This window comes from Palaemon carinicauda, chromosome 5, assembly GCF_036898095.1.
Source record: "Palaemon carinicauda isolate YSFRI2023 chromosome 5, ASM3689809v2, whole genome shotgun sequence".
Lineage (NCBI taxonomy): Eukaryota > Metazoa > Arthropoda > Malacostraca > Decapoda > Palaemonidae > Palaemon > Palaemon carinicauda.
Window position 1 is genome coordinate 88,422,971 of NC_090729.1, and position 21,339 is coordinate 88,444,309.

The following is a 21,339-nucleotide window of genomic DNA, read 5'->3' on the forward strand; positions in this document are numbered from 1 at the left end:
TATATATATATATATATATATATATATATATATATATATATAATATATGTATATATTTATATATATACATATATATATATATATATATATATATATATATATATATATATATAATTTATATATATATATATATATATATATATATATATATGTATATATATTTATATATATATATATATATATATATATATATATATATATATATATATATATGTGTGTGTGTGTGTGTGTGTGTGTTTGTGTGTATTCACAATATTTATTACATTACATAAATTTTGAAGTTTCATATTAAATAGAAATCAAAGTAGAATTGGCTGAAACTTTATGTTTGTCGTGTATTGCGCACGTATATGCCACCTAGTGTCAAGGCTATTGATATGACTAGCATAGAAACGCCCAGTCCGGCCATGTCACCTGAAAGAAAAAATGGATCGATAAGAAAAAAAAATGTTAATCGGGAGCGTAAGGCACGTAGGAGGTATTTGTCATTGAAGGGGAGAAAACATGCAGCCTACCATATGAGACTAAACTACTGTAGGCTAATAGATAACTTTTTTTATGAAGATATCAAATAACACAAATAAACAAAAAAAATCATTCATGTCGATAGTCACAATGGGATAATACGTTAGAGACATATCCCTATGAAAAATACAAAAGTAAAGTATCAAATTTCTAAGTTGTAAACACATAAGTGGTCTTAAAACCTTTAGCAGGTCTTTTGATGAACAAAAAGAAATTTTTCTAAGTTTTATTCATTCATGTTCCTGCTAATATTGTTATTCTTAATGTTGTTTGGCTTGCTCAGTTCATATGTCACAACTGTGAAGAATATACTCCACTCATTTTTTTTTTTTTTTTTCGTATATGGTTTTTGCTAAGGCTAATTAGTGTAACCCCGGCCCATCTTGGGTTTTTTGCTTTCGCACTGTACGTCTTCTTCTGAGAAACGAATATGCTACATTGAAGTTGTTGATAGATGTGGCATCTTTTCATGACATCACGGCAATATATACGGAAGACAAAGGCCCTACGCTGAGTTGGTTCTTTCCCTAAGCTACGTGTTTTGAGATAAATGCTTTCACTGGGTTTGATTTTAATTTTCGTATTGCTAACTTGTAAGAAGCTTACTTTATCACTCAGTACTAATTCAGATCTGATTTCATTTTATGACGTTTTGCCCATCGCACCTGCCCTTTGCTAATTATTCCTTATAACTGATTATTTTTTTTTATGCTACAATAGATAGTATTACTATTATGTAAGTTCCCCTACAGTTGCAAGATTGCTTTCTGTATTTTAAACAAAATCCTACCTAAACCTCACCTCACAAAAATATAATATCCTGCCCGAAAGTTCCAATATGGCACTTGAACTAAAAAAGACTCACATGTCTTAAGCTAGCCCAGGATTTCTTTGACCTGAGAATCTTCCCATTCAATCGGAAGACACCTGACAGGACAGGTCCACATTCACCTGTCGGGTTGAAATCTGGCTCACCCCAAGTGTTCCTTCCGTGCACCACAACCAAAGGGGACGAGCAAGTCCTTGGTGTCGAGACAGCGAGAGGGGAGAAGAACCTGGAACATGTGCCAGTGATCCTGATTGGCAACGAAGTGAGGAAGGTACAGAAGGGTGGACCAGTCAACTGAAAGTTGCTACAGCAAATCTATGGCCATTTTTTGGACAACCGCAATCCCATTAACTACTGAAGTGAAAAGTGAAGGTAAGGTGGCCCACACAAATTTCCCCATGTTAGATTAGATTTTTACCTTCCATATTTTAATTTAAACGGGCTTTCTCACGCAATTTAGGCCTAATGCATGGGATTTTTGTACAAACTTTTAAACACAATTTTCTATAGAGACTAGTAAAGTCTTGGGTCACGGCACCACATGTCTGACAAACCTCATTTATTCATGTAGCATCGCAACAGACCTCGTGTCATCATCTACAGTAATTGATTGACCATTTTTGTTTTGCTGAGATTTTTGCATTTATTCTACGATTCTGTTAAATAGTTTTTTCTTTATTTTGCACTTGTTAAGATGTCCGTTTAGTGCTGTCATTGTTTTGTAAAATAAAGAACTTAGATTAGATTATATCCATTCGTAACCTTGTTCCTTTTACTTTATTTGACTATATGTTAAACAAGTACTGTGGATATTTATCATGCCAGATATCGAAGAGGGTAAGTTATCTAAGTAACATGGAAGAGTGATATTAGCGAGTGTACACTTTATTCTTTTGCATCAAAGGTGAAGATCTTTATTTCAACTTTATTACAATACATAGCTGCTCCCATCCATTGCCATTATGTTTAAGGTAAAATTCCTGTCCAACATCTCACTAGAGTAGCTAGGAGTAATCCGAAATAGAGCCTAAGAGTGAGATGGCTTTAGTAAAGCTAAAGTAGATGATCAAATTACTTAGTCAAGTGTGGAGTTTTTAGGTCTCCGGACGGATGAAGTTTTTGCTTTGAGTTTAGGTTTGTGAACTGCATTACCAAAGTCATTGTCAGGATGTAGTGCCCTTGAGTGTTAGTACTCCTATCCTCCCCTGATTAATTTTTTGTTGTATGTTGTAGGGAGACCTTCCAAGATCAACAATTAGTTTGCGCTCAGATACAACAACCAACCACATTATACTTCACAACAATATTGCAAGAAACAGAGTTATGGTCAGGCAATTTACAACATGTCTTTTCTGGTTCTGGTGATTACATATGAAAATCGAATATATTTCATTTCCATGGGAAGGGTCATTGTGTAGTCAAACTTGATTCTTACTGCAGTCAATTATTTTTTTATAGGATATACCCCATAACTGTAGCCTGGTCGAAGCCATTAGGATGAAAACTGACGCTACTTCAGGTTTTTTGTTTTTTCGAAAATTACTAAGGATTGTTTTCTCAGAATTAAAATCCATTCATTAGCGCTTATATAGTACTTCTAACAAAACTTTAACCTTATCTTTTATCCCATATCTTCAAAAAAAAAAATCATTGATTTCAAGAATGTTTGTATTAAGTTTCCTCAAAATCCACCCTATAGTTTCCATGTAACTTTTCAAGTGTGATTTGGTGTATAATTCAGTTGTCTGTACAGTAAAAGACTGAGTCCTCTGATAAAAATCTTTCCTTATTGTTGAATATATAAATACAGAGCTTTTAGGACTCCTACTTTAAAACATTGCTTTCCTTAAAAAAAAAAAAAAAAAAACGAGGTTGATGACATTGTAAATATTTATAGAATTTTTCCTATAATGTTAAAAGATATTTTAACGTTTTTTAACATTGGCGAGAGACTTTCATAATGGTAAAAAAAAGAAATTACTCACCTGGCCCATATTTGTATATAGATTTCTTGTTATGAGAGAATTCATCCCTATCTTTCCCATCATAATATTCTCCTATAGGGACAAGTAAAAGAAGCGGTTTTATATTAATGAATTGATTTAATAAAATGTGGAATGCGCTGTTCTTATTCAGATAAAAGCAATATTAAAATTGGCACACATGAGCATATTGTCAAAAAGTACACATTTATTGCATACTAAATGCAAAAATATACTTAATGGAACTATAACCTAATGAATCCACATAACATAGCTTTCTAAATATGTTGTACTTACGCGAATAGTGATCACATTCGATGTCATTGTGAATGACAACACCATCATCACTGTAGTGGTCTTTGGTTAGGAAACAAGTTTTTGGATTACCGTAACAGTAGTCAAAGCCAAGACACCCGTAATCCGGTTCTTTTTCACAGATCTGGGAAAGAACACCAGAACCATGTTCTATTATGTGTACCATTGAGAAACATATAAAACATAGGATAGGAGGGACACTAAGTACCTGAAAATGAAGACCGCGTATTAAAAACATTACTATTCTCGAGGAGAAATAAATGGAACAGAAAGTTTTTCCATCAAGTTCAGGTTTCTGATGAATATGGAGCCTGGAACTCCAATGCTAGATGAAACTTGAAGAAAAATCTGTGTAGGCTCATCGAATTACGTTTACCTAAATGATCCATGTAATATAAAAATATCAGATGAATTTAATAACCCTCACATGAGCATAACCTAAATAATCAGAATAGAAATTGAATCTTGGCTGAAAACTATTACTTAGTTCTTGGTAAGATCAAATCCAGAACTCCAGGCTTTCTACTTTAAACCTAATGCAAAATTGTAGATTTTTAGTAAAGAAATTCAAAAGTGTGGAGACAAAAGGATCACTAAGAAGCAGAGTGGCTAACAATGATAAAGCATGTTTATTTTTTTTTCGTTTTAAGGCAAACACAAAAGAAAGGTAAGTAAATGATAAGGAGTATAGCTGCTGGTAGAACTGCAATACAAAAGGGAAATTGACTCGAAGGGTAAAACAGCATCTTATTTGTCTTTCATACTTACGTCAGCGCATTCTTTTACTGAAACACCGTCGATGTATCGGTCACGGCTGCCGTCCAAAATCTGCTTAGGATGCTTTTCAAAATCTACCAGCGCATCACCTGTCAAAGTATCGTTACTAGTATTATAAATGTCATCATAGAAGATATCCCAGATAAAAAGATACCAATGGATAAATCAGAAACATAGCCCCCCATTTACCGTTTAGATCCAGTCATCATTTTGGCTCTTTAACGTGGAAACCATAATACTGGAGAATGAAATAGCATTCACATAGACAGACAGACAAACAGAGCGGAGATCTTCAGAGTGAAACCTATCATCAAACTTACGTTCAAAATGGTCACAGAGAGAGAGGGAGTGGTTGATCTTCTCATCCGGGATATCGATGGATCTTTCCTCATACAGGTAGCAAGTAACGATGTCATAACATATGTCAAACGACCTGTACATAAAGTACACAAGACCGTTAATTTCTATACAAACAATGAGGACTCACCGTAACTCGGACAACGACAATGATAATAATGCATTACTCTTTATACAAATAAGTAACAACCAGTGTCAGGTTTATAGTAACAAGATCCAAAAGATGGAGGAAAAATCCTGTGTCTATTCCAATTGAAAATATTTTCCAGTCATGGCAATCTATGGAAAATTTCAATTTCATATAATGGTCTACTTTAAGATGATATTTTGAAATTTACTCATTAGCCTACTTAAGTTCCTGTTACAATAAAATGAAAATTAACATATGTCGTATTTAGACATTTATTTTCATGCTACTCAGTAGTGCCATTACGTATGTCAATATTTTTTTTTATGTTACCGGCTCATACCAAAAACCATCTATGACTTTGGCTCTTAAACCAACTTTCTTCTGATGTGCACTTTGGTTCAATAGTTGATATTAACTTTGTACATAATAAATTACTCCGTAAAATGTATAAGAAAATGCTTGCATTATAAAAAGACTAGATTCAACCAATCATTGTAATCTTCGTATATGAAATTTGTTTTTAGTTTGCTTGTTCTTCATGTCAACGTTCACTCTTTGGGCTTATGGCTTAGTTAATGCTTAGAATAATTTTGGGATTCTATGCAACTCGAATTTTATTGTAAACTCGAATTTTTTCATCAGAATTCGGCCACATCTATTAGATATTAGAATTTTAGTTACTACTGCAGTATTCTACATCTTGACTAAAAATTCTTATCACGTGTATAGAAAACATTTTTATCTCAAAAAATATGTTGCATCATAAACTACGTAAATCTCCCCTCAGAAATTCTGATTTTTTAAACTTCCCTGCTACTTAAACATGCCTTTATGTTATTAGAATCATTGCGAGCCAATTTCTTTCATAATTCGATAAAATACAGTTAAAATGTATTTTTAAGTGAAAATCCATTTCTTGCCTTTTTAGAGATATGAGTGAATTTTTTTTCAAAATTTATATGAATCCTGTCTATAGCAAATTCTTCCTTTTGACTGAATCCTGGTTATTTAAATATGTATATTTTCATGCTTCATTTTTATACTAAATATATTTTTTTCTATCGAATCACCAGCAATCTGTTGTTATCCATTATTTCATGAGAAGGGAAATTTTTCATTTATTTTGTAGGTAGGTTATCTAGAGAACGTAATCTCTCTAGGCATTTTAAACACATATATTTACTTCAAAAATTCAATCTCCTCAGTTAACCTACTTATCATTATCAATAATTTCCTTGGTGCAGATGCTCTTTTGGTATATACTGTGGAGCATTATTTATTTTTTATATTTATTTTTTGTTTATTTTTTTGTTTGCCAAATCGAGAGAGAGAGAGAGAGAGAGAGAGAGAGAGAGAGAGAGAGAGAGAGAGAGAGAGAGAGAGAGAGAGAGAGAGAGAGAGAGAGGTAGTTAGTGTATCGATAGTTTGTTGTTGTGAAAAAGACTGTTGGTATAAATGAGACTGTTTGTTTATGTTTTTAGCTAGGTTACGACAGTGGTGACCGTCTTGGGTGAATGGCTTTTTTATTTGACTGCAGTGAGCGTCAGTTCTGTGTGATTTGTATGCTTGAATATTATATATTTTTACCAGTGTGGAAGATATTATACATTTCAACAGCCGTGATTCCTCCTTGGTGAGACTTACTCCTTTGAGAGAGATTTTTTCGGGAAATGGATTGATGACGACTTGGCTTGTAATAAGGAACTTGATACGACCACTCTGATTTATACAATTGTTGATGACCCGGACCAATGAAATTCAGATTGCTGTTAATGATGATGATGATGCTAATAATAACTACGACAGCAATCAGAGAAGTAGTGGCAAATTGCCACCCAGTGAACTGTTAAACACAGAGCTGTGTTAGTGTGTGTGGCGATGGTGTTGGTGTCCCACAATATTTATAAACACACGCATTTTGTGTTGGGGTGCATGTTAATTTTAAGATTTGTTAGGTGGTATTTTTTGTTTATTTGAATGTTACGTTTTTTTTTATATTTAGTGTTGATTTTATGATTAGTTTTAAGTATTTTAATTGTGGATGGTTTTGGTATTAATTATTTTAGTTTTAAGAAATATAGTTCTAAGGATATGTTTTTTTTTTTTTTTTTTTTTTTTGTCCTTTTGTCTAAGAGTCCAGTTTATGATAAAGTAAGGGGAAAGTTTGTGTTGAGGAGACAATTGTCTGTTAGAGTGATCAAGGGTGTGGGGGTTGTTCTTGCGACATCCCGCCACATTATTTTGGTGGCCGAACAGGGACTGCCGAGGCAGGACTGATAGCTGGACTATGACGAAGGACTGATAGGATACGAATTCAGAATTAAGACTGAAAAAAATGGAAGAACAGTTAAGGATTTTGAAGGAGGAAGTGCACTTGATTAAGGAGCGTGAGGAGAAGTTGTCTGTAGAGAAAGAGAAATTGTTACGTGAGAATGCGAGGTTGATTTGTGAGAATCAGGAGATGCGAAAGGAACTGAAAGCACCAAAGGGAACTGTAGAGAGAGTGGAAGAGGGTGCTGAGATAAAGATGCGTGATTATGAGGAACGAATGAAAGCTATGATGGGACAAGTAATGGGAATGATGAAAACTTTCATGGGTGAAGGCGCAGTCGGAGGAGTGGCCTCTGCTACGGGTAAAGGGTTGCTGGTGGAAGAAAAGGTTAGGGTAAGTGATAATGGGAAAGGAAGTGATAGTGATAGTAATAGTGATAGTGAAGTTAAAGGGACTAGGTATAGTAAGGATGAACAGAAAGGTGAGAGGAAGGATGAAAGGAAAGGTAAAAGTGATGTGAAGAAAGAGAAGAAAAAGTGTCAGGTTGAGAGCAAGGATGATCGTGAATGGGTGAAAGTGGCGAGTAAGAAAAGGGCTAGGAAGAGTATGATCAAGGATAGGAGTATGAATGTGGAATTAGATTCTTTATATTCTAGCGAGGAAGTAGGAAACAAGAGGGAAGGTAGCAGTGATGATAGCAGTGAGAATGAACGTGATGTGTGTAAGACTCTGTTTATGAGAGAGGTACCTCGGTGTGAAAGGCTCAGTGAGCATAGTTGTAGGGATGTATACGAGTTTTTCAAGGAGTATGAGAGGTATTGTCAGGATAAGTATGGTGATTGTAGGAGAGTTTGGGCTAGGGAGTTAGGAGAATATTTGACTGGGTATTTGTTGATGATGTATGGTGTGATAATGAGTGTAGGTGACGTTGATTATGGAAGTGTGAGAAAGAGAATAATTGAGCAGGTAAAACGTATGAAAGGGAGTGTTAGGTATAAGTGTAAGAATGATTTTGATGAGGCACGGATGAATGCAGGAGAAGAGATATCGATGTATGTATGTAGGCTGGAAACGCTAGCTAGGAAGAAGTATGGGGATGAAGGCATAAATAGAATAAGGAATTAATGAAGAAGTTTTTGGCTACTGTACCTGATAATGTTGCTGAGTTTATAAATTTGAAACGGAAGGAGAAAATGACAAGGACGAAAGAAAGACTGACATGGGATGATATTTTAGAGATAGTTGAGGATTACGAGTTAGATAGGTGCATGAAAAAAAGTAAATCTGTGAATGTAAGAACTGGAATGGATGAAAGTGTAATAGAATTTGGTAGTTATAAGAATGCAATTTTGAGAGGGCCAATGAGGATAGCTGATCAGGTAATAGATAGGAGTGTTAGGGCAAGTAACGGAGGAACTGTGCAAGTAAAATGGTGGATTTAGGCAGGGTAATTGGCGCAATAGGGATAGGAGTGTGAGTGTGCAACGAGGTATGTCAGATAGTCGTATCCGTGATGAAAAGCGTTATAGGTGTGGAAAGGAAGGTCATAAGAAGAATGAATGTAGATGGGCTCTAGGTGTTTGTTTTGGATGTGGTGAGGTAGGGCATAGAATTAGCGAGTGCAAGAAAGAGAAAGGGGTAAAATGTTATCGGTGTGGTATGACTGGGCACATAGCGAGTGGATGTCGTAGTAATCGTATGAATGTGATTTGTGGTAATTGTGGTAAGGACGGCCATTATGCTAGAATGTGCAAGGAGTGTACTGAATGTGGTGTAGATGGGCATGTAGCTAGAGTATGTAGGAAGAAGGGATTAAGTCAGCCAGGATATTCGGGAAACTAGAGTGTAATAGGGTTCAGCTGGGTGAGTCCCCCTGTGTGTGTGGAAGGAATAGGACCAATGTTCGTAAGAATGGGATGAATAATTGGTTGGAAATGAGTAAGTATGATCCTAGTATGCATGAGAAGTTAGGGCTGGAAAATAAGCAATTAGTCTTAGTTGAATATAGGTAAAAGAAGCGTTTGAAAATTTTAAGTGAGGATAAAGTGCAAGGGAAAGTTATAGGCATAGGTAGGAACCAGAAGAAGTAGGACAAGGGTGTAAATGTACAAGTGTGTATGGAATATAAATGTGTTAATACAGATGAATCATGGCTGAGCATGAATGATACCTATAATGTGTGTGACTTTTCCTTAGATGATGTAAAAGAAAGGATGACGAATGCGAGAATGAGAGATAGGAGAATGATAAGTATCATGAATTAATCTTTTGCTAAAGTTAAGAATGTTTTGATGAAATGGATGAACTGTTTACAGTAATAAGTGTAATTTTAGGGCCAGATGAGAACGAGGTAGATGGTATTCTACATGATATATTAGATGATAGGGATTTAGATAGGAATAGTGGTAATGTAGCGAATGATTGTAATAAGGAAGAAGTGAATGAGAGAGTGTATGAAGGCCCAGTTACTCGGAGTAGAGGATCCGTTCTCGACTGCGACTGGGTAATGAAAAAAATAATGTAAGTGGTTGTGTGAAAATGTAGAAGGATTTAGCAAAGTAAGGGGGAAGGAATGTAGAGGATTATTTTTCTTTATTTTTATTTTTTGTTTATTTTTTGTTTGCCAAATCGAGAGAGAGAGAGAGAGAGAGAGAGAGAGAGAGAGAGAGAGAGAGAGAGAGAGAGAGAGAGAGAGAGAGAGAGAGAGAGAGAGAGAGGAAGGTAGTTAGTGTATCGATTGTTTGTTGTGAGAAAGACTGTATAAATGAGATTGTTTGTTTATATTTTCAGCTAGGTTACGACAGTGGTGAACGTCTTGGGTGAATGGCTTTTTGATTTGACTGCAGTGAGCGTCAGTTCTGTGTGATTTGTATGCTGGAGTATTATGTATTTTTACCAGTGTGGAAGAGATTATACATTTCAACAGCCGTTATTCCTCCTTGGTGAGACTTACTCCTTTGAGAGAGATTTTTTCGTGAAATTGACTGATGACGACTTGGCTTGTAATAAGGAACTTGACACGACCACTCTGATTTATACAATTGTTGATGACCCGGACCGAATGAAATTCAGATTGATGATGATGATGATGATGATGATGCTAATAATAACCACGACCCAAATCAGGGAAGTAGTGGCAAACTGCCACCCTGTGAACTGTTAAACACAGAGCTGTGTTAGTGTGTGGTGATAGTGTTGGTGTCCCATAATATTTATAAACTCACGCATTTTGTGTTGGGGTGCACGTAAATTTTAAGATTTATCTGGTGGTTGTTTTGTTTATTTGAATGTTAGGTTTTTTTGATATTTAGTATTAAGTTTACGATTAGTTTCAAGTATTTTGATTGTGGATGGTTTTGGTATTAATTATATTAGTTTTAAGAAATATAGTTCTAAGGAATTTTTTTTTTTTTTTTTTTTTTTTTTTTTTTTTTTTTTTTCTAAGAGTCCAGTTTATGATAAAGTAAGGGGAAAGTTTGTGTTGAGGAGACAATTGTCTGTTAGAGTGATGAAGGGTGTAGGGGGTTGTTCTTGCGACATCCCGCCACAATACCATCAATACCTACTTTACTTTAAGGGCTGTTTTGCTGGGGAGCCCTACTCTCTACAGGACCTCCACAGTCATTTTATTATGTTCGTTCGAAAGCATTCAGTATTTCACACAGCATATTGCTCTTTTATTGTTAAATCGTCAGTATGGAAACACTCACAGAATAAGAAAGTCTTCAGTTTCCTCTTGAAAGCCTTAATATCTCCAGTCTTTCGGAAGTCTCGTGCGAGCTTAATTATATAGTCCTGGGCCGCATGTTTTAAGGCTCTAGAGCCTACAGTAGACATATATCTAGGTTCCAGGAACTCAATACCATATGTAACTACTCTCGGGTCCACATGATTTGTTGGCTGCACAATATGTAGCAATTCTCTTAGTTGTTTTGGACGTCTAGTTCTGATAACTTGATGGGTTATTGTACATATTTTAAACTCAATTTTTGCATTAATAGGTGGTCAATATAAATCAATTAGTATAGAAGAGATCCTTTCTCGAGTTGGTACACCTTTTATCAGTCTTGTTCCTCTGTTTATTATGTTTTGTAATTTCTTAAGTTTTGCTTTTGAATAAATTATTGTAGATGGAGTTACAGTAATCAATCCTGGCAAAAACACAGTTTATCACTAGTTTCTTTACATGATGTTCATCCAGGTACTTCTTTATGAAAGCAATGTTTCTAATATGATAACTACCAGTTTTAATTACATTATTTATTTGGGCATTGAAAGAAGTTACAATCAAGAGATACGCCTAGATCACGAACTTTACTAGGTATTGGGGCAGTCATTATTTATATTCATTTGAATATCGGCCAAGTTTCTCACAGTTTTTCTTTCTAACCCCATAAAATCAGTTTTATTTTATTTAAATTTTAGCTGTTTCATTATTATCTATTCCATAACACTGGCAACAATTCTGTTTATAGTTTCAGTAGTGTCGTCTATATCATTCATGGAGAAGTAAAATTGTTACTGTCTGCAAATAGTTTAAAACTTCACTCCATGCCTTTGTAGTATTTTCGATAGACCAATAGTATAGAACAGAATAAGAGTGGGCCCAGTACACTCCCCTGAAGTACCCCTTGGTTTAAAGGTTCATATAATGAATAAGAGTTTCCAATTTGCACACAATAATTTCTGTCAACCAAGTAATATTTTAGGTATTTGAAAGTTTGATCTTCAATAACGATGGACTGTAGATGATTTAGTAGCAGTTCATATATAACTGTATCAAAAGCAGCACTAAGATCGAGTAATATTAAAATACATTGTATATTTTCACCCATCATTTCCAGCATATCAATTACAAGAGAACAGATAGCTGTCTCCGTAGAGTATAATTTTCTGTAAGCAGACTGGTTGTCTGGTAAAGCTTCTATATCTTCTAAATGACTAATTAGTTTTTCAAGAATTACGTATTCTAGCACTTTTGAAATAAAGGATAGATTCGAAATAGGTCTAGCGAGCTTAATTCCTGATAATCTGGAGCACTTTTCAGAACAAGTGTCAATAGCCATTGTTTTTTTTTTTTCTGATTTGGGGAACGCACACTCGTCGATGCTTGCATTTGCTATTCTCATAATTATTTCGGCTAAACTAGAATTGTTTCTTTCTCCAGTTACTTCAAATATTGGCATTGCATTGATCGCACAGTTTATTTTTCTTTGCTCTCATAATAATCCTGGTCACATCGTTTTGCGTTATATTACTAAAACTCGTTAATTTTATCTGATGTTGAATATTTCCAGATGACATAGTTATATTTTCTATTTTATTTTTAATGCATATTAGAAAATATTTTTTAGTTCCTGGTCACTGTACCCTCTGGTAACCTTTTTTCCATTTACTTTTCCCATTATATCATTTAGGAGACAGTATAACTTACTGTACTTATGTCTGTTGTTGCTTCGCGGATCTTTCTCTTATGTTATTCGATTTTTTCCTTCTTAGTGGGTAATTATATTGGCAAATTGCAGATCTGTATTCTACCAATATATTTTCAGTTTTCAACTGATTTCACTTTCGTTACGTCCCTTTTCCCTCTTTTTCTCTAAAGTCTTTCCATCAAGCCAAGGAGATTAGTCTTTAATTAACAATTATAGTCTTTTCCTTCTGGGGAGATATGGTATGATATTCACTTTTAATCACCCTATTATATATGGTCATAAGGCAGTCAACACACTTAGCACCCAACAAATGTTGGTTATCATGGTTGCAGGGAATACTGATTACATCTTTTATTTTCTTTGTAACTTCTTCAGTAAATACAAATGGAGAGAATAAGTTTGATTATTGTATGAAGTTTATTTTCTTTACCACTACGTATTTTTGTAGAGGTAGTCTAAATGTAATAAGTTTGTGCACTGCAGAGAAAATGCATTTCTCTTCTACATTTATATCAGATACAATGTTATTCATTCCATCACCGGAAACTAGGTCTAACATATGCACAGTCAAAGTAGTTGCACAGTCAACATTATTCACCAAATGATGTGATTCCAATAACTCACTAAAGGCTGAATAATCAAGATTTGATCCATTATCTATCCAAAGATTAAAGTCTCCAAAAATAACCAATTATTTTTTTTCTATAATAATCATCTCAATAAGTACACTGAATTCTTCAAAAAAGATACTAGTATTTGTTCTCGGATGTTTGTAAACTGTTACAATAGATATTTTTTGTGCTTAAATTTTATTTCTATATAGTCAAAGCTTGTTACACTAGTTCTTTTAAAATCTTGAGATTTGAATAACCCTTATGAATGAAGAGCCCGACACCCCAACCCAGACCTACCCTCTCTCGGAATATGAAAGAAGGCGTGTGTGTGGAGGGTCATTTTAGGGATCTTAGTCTTGTCAAAGTTATTTAACCATGTTTCAGATAATGCTAATTTGTTCAAATATTTTTCATTTCTCAATTCTTGAATTTGAATAGTATTCTTACCAACAGTTTATGACATCCTTAGTATCCATGGTCAGTATTTTCTGCTAGTCTTTTCAATTTTATATCTTAAGTTTGCAATTTCTTGAATTCACTGTGTCCATACATCTGACAGTGATAGCAGGTGATCATATGGTACCTATCACGTATGTTATAAGTACCCCATCGCAACATAAATTGGTCGCCATTATCATGTATAGTCTTCCGAACTTCAAGATCACATTTCAACAAATAGTGGGTAGTCGCACCTGCAGCACTTTTCTTAAATACCAGACTTACCTTCTCTTCTATATTTTGGATATGGTCTAGGTAATGATTTCTTTTAATCAATGCATTTACTGCTTCATCTTCATAATTGCATACATTGCATATTACTTTTGGTTTTAGTTTTTCAATTTTCCTTATCTCAGTGTCGTCAGCTGTGATTTGAATCTTTTTGGCTGCTTCCTCTCTGATCTTTTCATCAGCGAAGTTTACAACAATATTTCCATTTGAAGTTGACCTCATATTAAGAATTGGAATGTCTTCAAATACATGTTCAACCTCATTTTATTTGTCAGTGATTTTAGTTGATGCTTTAGTTAATTCAATTACCAATAGATTTTTTCCTTTAACTTTGTCAGCATATGTCATTTTCTCTGGTTTAGGGTCCATTAATGTTTGAAGTGTTAAATTAATTGATTCTATATTCATCCCAAGACTATCAACTTTCTCAGTGAGATCAAAGGTCTGAGTGGAATTTTCTTCATTCACAGTGAGTTCCGCCATTAGGTGTTCCAATTCAGTGATTTTTTCTTCATCATTTATATAAAGGTCTTTCATTAATTCCTCCTTCATTTTTGATAAAGTTGTCTTGGCAAAAATTGCTTAATCTACGCAGAGTGGATAAATCCATTTCAAGTTTGTTAGGTCTTCATCACTGATGTTTGCCTCTATAAACACATTTCTTGTAGTAACATCGGTTACAGCCACATTATATCCACTTTTTCCCGTCTCCCCTTGATAGTCCAAACAGGGGGCAACCAAACATGGTGTACTTTTACTTTTCACTTTAGTCTCTCCATAAGATTAACTAAATATTTTTAAAGCTTTCACAAACGAGATTATAAGCTGAAACACAGCTCAGGGCAAGAATTCGATAAGCACCGTAATAATACGCCTTCACTCGTCAGTGTTTCAGTAGTTGCCATGAAATAAATTAGGTGAATGAGTTTTTTTTTGGTCTTATAAATAAAAGTATTAATTTATTCAATGTAGCGAGAAAGGGTTTTCCTCACTGATACCACAACACCATAGATCACCGACTTGCTGTCTTTCTCTGACCACGCTCCATCTCCTTGCCCTGTCTCTACTTTTCATATATATTAGTGTATTTCCAAAATTGTAGCCGAAGTTATATTTTACCCCCATCCTAAATTTAACAAATGAGCGGGGACCATTTCATGCTCATATGCCAGACACTACTGCTAAACACACTCTTGAAATGGACGGTTTCCCTTTTTCTATCCTGCTATATAGCCACCTTCATAGTCAAGCTGAAGAAGCTTCTAAAATGTGAACAAGTACTACTTGGAAGAAAAGGCAAAGAGAGAGAAGGGGGAGGAGTTGGAGAGAGGGCTGGTGCTTTGTTTAGACTTGGCGTTAGTGGGATACCAGCTGCATTCCCCTATCAGCTCTTCCTCGCTGTGTTGAGCATAGTTTCTTTCCTATAATCAGGCAAACCCTCATTTCTATAGAATAAATTGTAACAAATATTTGTCAACAGCTCTTCTTGATGTTACACGTATCTCCCTTGTGCAGTTAGAATCAAAAGAACGCAGACACTCCAGGGAAATCTTTCATCAGATGTCTCTAGTATTCCCATGACAAAACAGACAAGGTGTTGTTCTTCTTACTACTACTGTGGAATGGGAGGAGCATTCTCCAACGACCTTAGCGAATCAAAGACAGTAAAGGGCTGTCTTTGTTGGCAAAAGCATACAAAAGTTACAAATCGAGTTGCCATATTCCAGTTCTTTATTATCATTTGACGTCTCAACTATCCACTGCATATATAAAACACACACACACATACACACACACACACACACACACACACACACACACATATATATATATATATATATATATATATATATATATATATATATATATATATATATATATATATATATATATATATATATGTGTGTGTGTGTGTGTGTATATGCATGCAAATATATATATATATATATATATATATATATATATATATATATATATATATATATATATATATATATATATATATATATATATATATATATATATATATATATATATATATATATCACTATTTTTCAATTAATACTTTTTTCGTAGGTAGGACCGAGTAGACACTCAAAGGAAGGGTCGGTGGGTGGGGGGAGTCTCTCTTTTTCACCACCTCTTGCCCCAGCCAGGCTGACACTGAGGAAATAAGGAAGTCATTCCTGTTTTAGGGGGTATAAAGAGAAGTTAAATGAGTATTCTTGATACAGCCTGTAAGATATTGCATCATTGCCTAAACATTATTTGATAACTGTTAGTGTTTTAGCAAATATTTTTAACCGTATTCATTATTGGTTGATTTGTAAAGATAGCAGTAGTAGAATATTAGTCTTCTTCTTCTTCTTCTTCTTCTTCTTCTTCTTCTTCTTCTTCTTCTTCTTCTTATTATTATTATTATTATTATTATTATTTGCCAAGCTACATCCCTAGTTGGAAAAGCAGAATGCTATAAGCCCAGGGGTCCAGCAAGGAAAATAGCCCAATGAGAAAGGAAAAGAGGAAAAATAAGATAATTTGAGAACGGTAACCACATTAAGATAAATATTACCTATATAAACTACAAGAACTTTAACTAAACAAAAAGAAGGGGAATTAGATAGAATAGTGTGCTGTTGTTGTTGGAAGTTTGATAAGTAACGGAATCTAAGTATCAACATTGCAAAATACACAATCGGTGATGGATTCAATAGATACTGACGACTTCATAGCACCTTGAATACAGTCAGAATTTATTATTTCGTATCGAAAACAAGTTTTATTGGGGTAAATGAGGACGCTATTACATACTGTCAAAAGCTACCAGAAATTAGTTTTATTACCAAATCATATAAAAAAAAAACAAGCTTTTTAGTCTCACAATGACTTAATTTTCGAAATTTTGTCTTGAACCTATTTCCTCAAAATGTATTTTCCTCTAAATTGTTGGAAAAATACATTTACATATGGCATTAAGCACAAAATTATTTCCCATGCTAATACCCTGACTGCAAGTTATAAATAGTTATATAATTGCAAGTAGCTTTATCTTGAAAAATTACACTGCCTGGAGATTAAACTGACTTATCAATTTCATGCAAAACGTTCTCTCAATCTTGATTCAAATAGGCTTTACTCTGCATGATGAAGTCCCTATTTACTGTGATTAAGTGCTTGAATTAGCACAGCTGTGTGGTGTTGTATGTGGGCCTTTGGACCGGGTGAATCACTCCGGGTAGATGGGCTCTTATCGAGCGAAAAATACATAACTATCCGTGAAGTTCTAGCTCGGAGTGTTCAAGCAATAGCCATTCATACCAGCTCCTCAGCCGATCAAGGTAGTAGTTAAACCATAATTTCTACAACTGATGCAGTAAGCGGGAAAGGGAAAAAACAAATATTAAAATATCTCGAAAATAAATGTTTGATTGTTCTTTTAATCACAAAATTAGACAGCTGAGGAGGGATTTCCCTTGGATTCCTAAATATTTTCTCTCACTCTTTAGATTCTTTTTTTCTAAGCTTCTTCCTCTATCCCCTAATATGTCTTGTTAGGTCTTTATTCTTTAACATATGTGCTTCTTTCTCTCATTATTTGGGCATTTATTCATTCACATTTGTGTTCACCTATTACATTCTTTAACATTTGTGTTCCCCTATTTCATTCTTTAACATTTGTGTTCCCTTATTTCATTCATTATTCATATATTTACTAAGCATTCTCATTATTTTTAAAATGAATGGCATTCCCCTCCGGTGCTCGTCTTACACCGTTCCTAGCTTCTCACTATCCTTCCAGAAAAGGAATCTCTCTCAAGAGGCAGCATAAAACACCTTCACTTGACCATCCCAACCTGGAACTATATTGACTAACTGATAGTACTAATATTCTCTCTCGATCTGATGGGTCCCTCTTACAACAAATTAGTGTAAACCCATATTGTAGAACATAAGCAGGAAATTCCTCTACTGGATATGGAACGTCACTAGATTCGGTGGGCCATAGAAGTATCTTGGTTTCTTTGAAGGCATTGAGTAATCTAGTGTGAAGCTCAAGACTAACATCTTTGATCCAGTCATTATCTCCCAAATCAAAAGCAAAAAGAACAATTATTTTCAGTGATTCTTAAGATTTACAAAATATCGGTGTGTATTTATATAGGGGTGATCAGAGGTCGATGCTGTCTTCCCGGTCAGAACACGTGTTCAATCTTCAACCTGAGATTCACTAGTTATTTCACAAGCTTGTTCATTATTGTCATTGTTGCATAGATTATCATTATACACATTTCTAAATGACAAAGTTTTAGAACTTGACCTTCTTGAATAACTTTTTTTCATAAAATCGTAGATGCAAAGATGCTTTCTCTATACTTCTTTTCCTATCTGATGCTTCCTCAGTTTCTGTGATGGTGTAACGCTGCTGAGGTATTCATTTCACTAAAAACTGCTTGGGTCAGCACTCATGAAATTGGGCCTCCCTTGCGAAAGGATCTAGTCCTCTTATTTTGCATAGTAAATTTTAATCATTTAGTAAAATTTCCTTTTCTTCAATGTTTTTATACACATCTGAGTACAACTTCTACAAGGTATGTCTATTACCTGAGACCTTTACCTTGCCATTTTTACAAGATATGCAGTATTTACCAAATATCACTATATATCATCTTTTTGTTGGTGGCTTTTTCACTTATATCCAAGCATTTGTTTTTATGCTTAATAATGTGCGACGACAAATTCGAAAAAAAAACTCTCGTCCGCAACTTTCTAGATAAACTTGTAAATAAACAAATGAAGAAATAAATAAGAAAAACAATTAATATTAGCTTCTAACTACATATGAACAAATACCTTTAAATTTTCTATAGAAAAAATAGTTTTGCTATCTATTTCAACATAACACAAACTTTGGCTAGAAGAAATGTCAGTATAGGTTCAAATGAAAGCGTATGTAACAAGGAAATATTTGTAATGCAATATGTAATTATAGATTAGTTATTTTTTTCCTAAGAGGACTTCGTATGTAAAGAGAAATTTGTTAAGATCAAGATTTTTTTTCGCCTTGTCTGTGTACATTTTGTATTACATATTATACAATGTTCATTTTTGCTTTTTAAAACATTCGTTTCTTGATATATTGCAAGAGTCCTGCAAAATTTCATGAATGTCTGAATATTTCTGACCGTCAATTTAAGGCTCAATGTAGATTTATGTGAGGCTGAATTGAGCGTAGTGTGAAACGGGGGGGGGGGGGGGGGGGGGGTTAGCCCCTATGTGAGAACGCCCCGAGTTGAGAATAGTCGCTATGTTCTTGACATAGAGCAAGACATAGGTTATCAGGCAATGTGAGTTAAAAAAGTTTGCAGAAAACATCCTGGGGGTGGTCCTGGCACCCGGCCTAAAAGGACTACTAAATATTCTAAATACCTTGCACACTGAGTCAATTGAACAATTGTGTCAGATATTTGTATCAAGATTATGAACAAGGAGTTTGATATACGTCAGGGTTTTCTCTATCACTTTAGGATGAAAGTCAGATTCTGAAATACAAACATGTGAACAGTTTTCAAAGGATTAACAACATCAAGTGCTTAAGATAACTTCCTTAGAAATAAAAGGTCTCCAAAAATTTTGAAAAACTTTCTCAAAATTGAATCTTTTAGCGATATTAGATGGGAGACTGCTTCTCATTTTTTTTCTTTTTTAAATATTGGTTTCATCTTCCAACCAATATGAAATAACTTTACGTTGGTTCTGGTCTCCCTCCGGGTATATACTGATATATCAGAGAAATCATTAAGCTAATATCATCCAATATTAAACCAAAGCAAGGTAACATCCAAAGAAACCGATATTTCTAAAATCACTACTAATAGAAAGGTAATTAGAAATAAGCAGGGTGATATATCTATCTATCTAGGTGCTATGTCCTCGACGTGGGCTATCAATTGCCTCCACCTGGTTCTGTCTCTAGCTCTCTGTATAATTGTCCAACTGCTACATTCTCATTTACATCTTCCAGTAAGCTGTCAAAAACCAGGGTAATAAGAATAGAAAAATAAGCACATATAACTTGAAAATGAAAGTATACAATACAACTGAAAATGCTAAGCTAAAGTGAAAAAAAGGCTTACAAGCGTAAAATTAAGTTCTTTGGAGCGCACCCACCCCTTGCCCCATTGGTACCATATTCTAGCTAGCTTTTGTGCATTTGTTTACGAACTCTGGCTCAAAATTAGTTCCAATTTAAATATAATGCTGTTTTATTTATTGAAATCCTTGGTGTCTTGTTCCTTAAAAATGGCAGGACTTTATTTTTATTCCTGTGGTTTCACAAATCACACAATAAAGACGTAGCGCAACAGCTTCACGTAACTAGATAATGTCAGCTTAGTTAGGAATGATGTTTGTAATTTTAACACTGAAATGGATAACGCGGGGACAAACTGAGTACTTATCATAAAGAGTTAATCTGTAACATAACTGGTATGGAATGAACATCTTGGCCCTCTACTCTTCTTTGACTTTCTCTACTCTCTCCCTGTCTCACCCCGCTCTCACTCTCACCCCCCTCAGACCTTTCACCCCTTCTAACTTCCTCACCAATAACTCTCTCTCTCTCTCTCTCTCTCTCTCTCTCTCTCTCTCTCTCTCTCTCTCTCTCTCTCTCTCTCTCTCTCTCTCCCCGTAATAAATGATGAAAGTTGGCGTCGAGTTTATATCTCCCATTTACATAAAACTCTCAATTTCAAACTAAATATCATCTTGAGTAACAGTACAGGTTCCATTCTATAGTGACATGAGTTGGAATTGTTAAATGACCAACAGTCTTGAATGGAAGTAAAATTTAGTTTCTGGAATGGTTACAAGATTTCTGGAGGTTTGGATAAATGGATAAATTCCTGGAATTTAGATAATAATAAAAAAAAAAACTAATTACTTGGGTTACGTCCCGTCTTTTTAACAAATCCACCGAAATATCTTACAATTCTGAATTATGAAAGGGCTCAGTGCGTGGGCCAATTTTCACCTCGCCAAAACTCTCTCAATATCTTCGCTTTGGTCCAATTATTATTATTATTATTATTATTATTATTATTATTATTATTATTATTATTATTATTATTATTATTATTATTATTATTATTATTATTATTATTACCTTAACCGAGGAGGTGATGTTTCCACCTCTGTCTGTTTATTGGTCACCAACATAACTCAAAAAGTTACGGGCAAATTTTGATCAACGTACAACAAATATATTAAAAAACGAAGTATTCAGGCCATATCTCTCTCTCTCTCTCTCTCTCTCTCTCTCTCTCTCTCTCTCTCTCTCTCTCTCTCTGAATGTCTTTTAGGCCGGTATAACTCATT

At 34.5% G+C, this 21,339-nt stretch overlaps 1 protein-coding gene across 1 annotated transcript in view; it reads right to left on the minus strand.

Annotated features, from left to right (window-relative positions):
* Window positions 1-208: 208 nt before the first annotated feature.
* LOC137641366 (uncharacterized) overlaps window positions 209-21,339 on the minus strand; it is a 413,026-nt gene continuing 391,895 nt past the window's right edge. Inside the window, 5 exon segments of the mRNA XM_068373852.1 lie at window positions 209-414; window positions 3,340-3,411; window positions 3,634-3,775; window positions 4,420-4,517; window positions 4,749-4,861. Of these exon segments, the coding sequence (XP_068229953.1) occupies window positions 323-414; window positions 3,340-3,411; window positions 3,634-3,775; window positions 4,420-4,517; window positions 4,749-4,861 (517 nt within the window). The 3' untranslated portion in view covers window positions 209-322.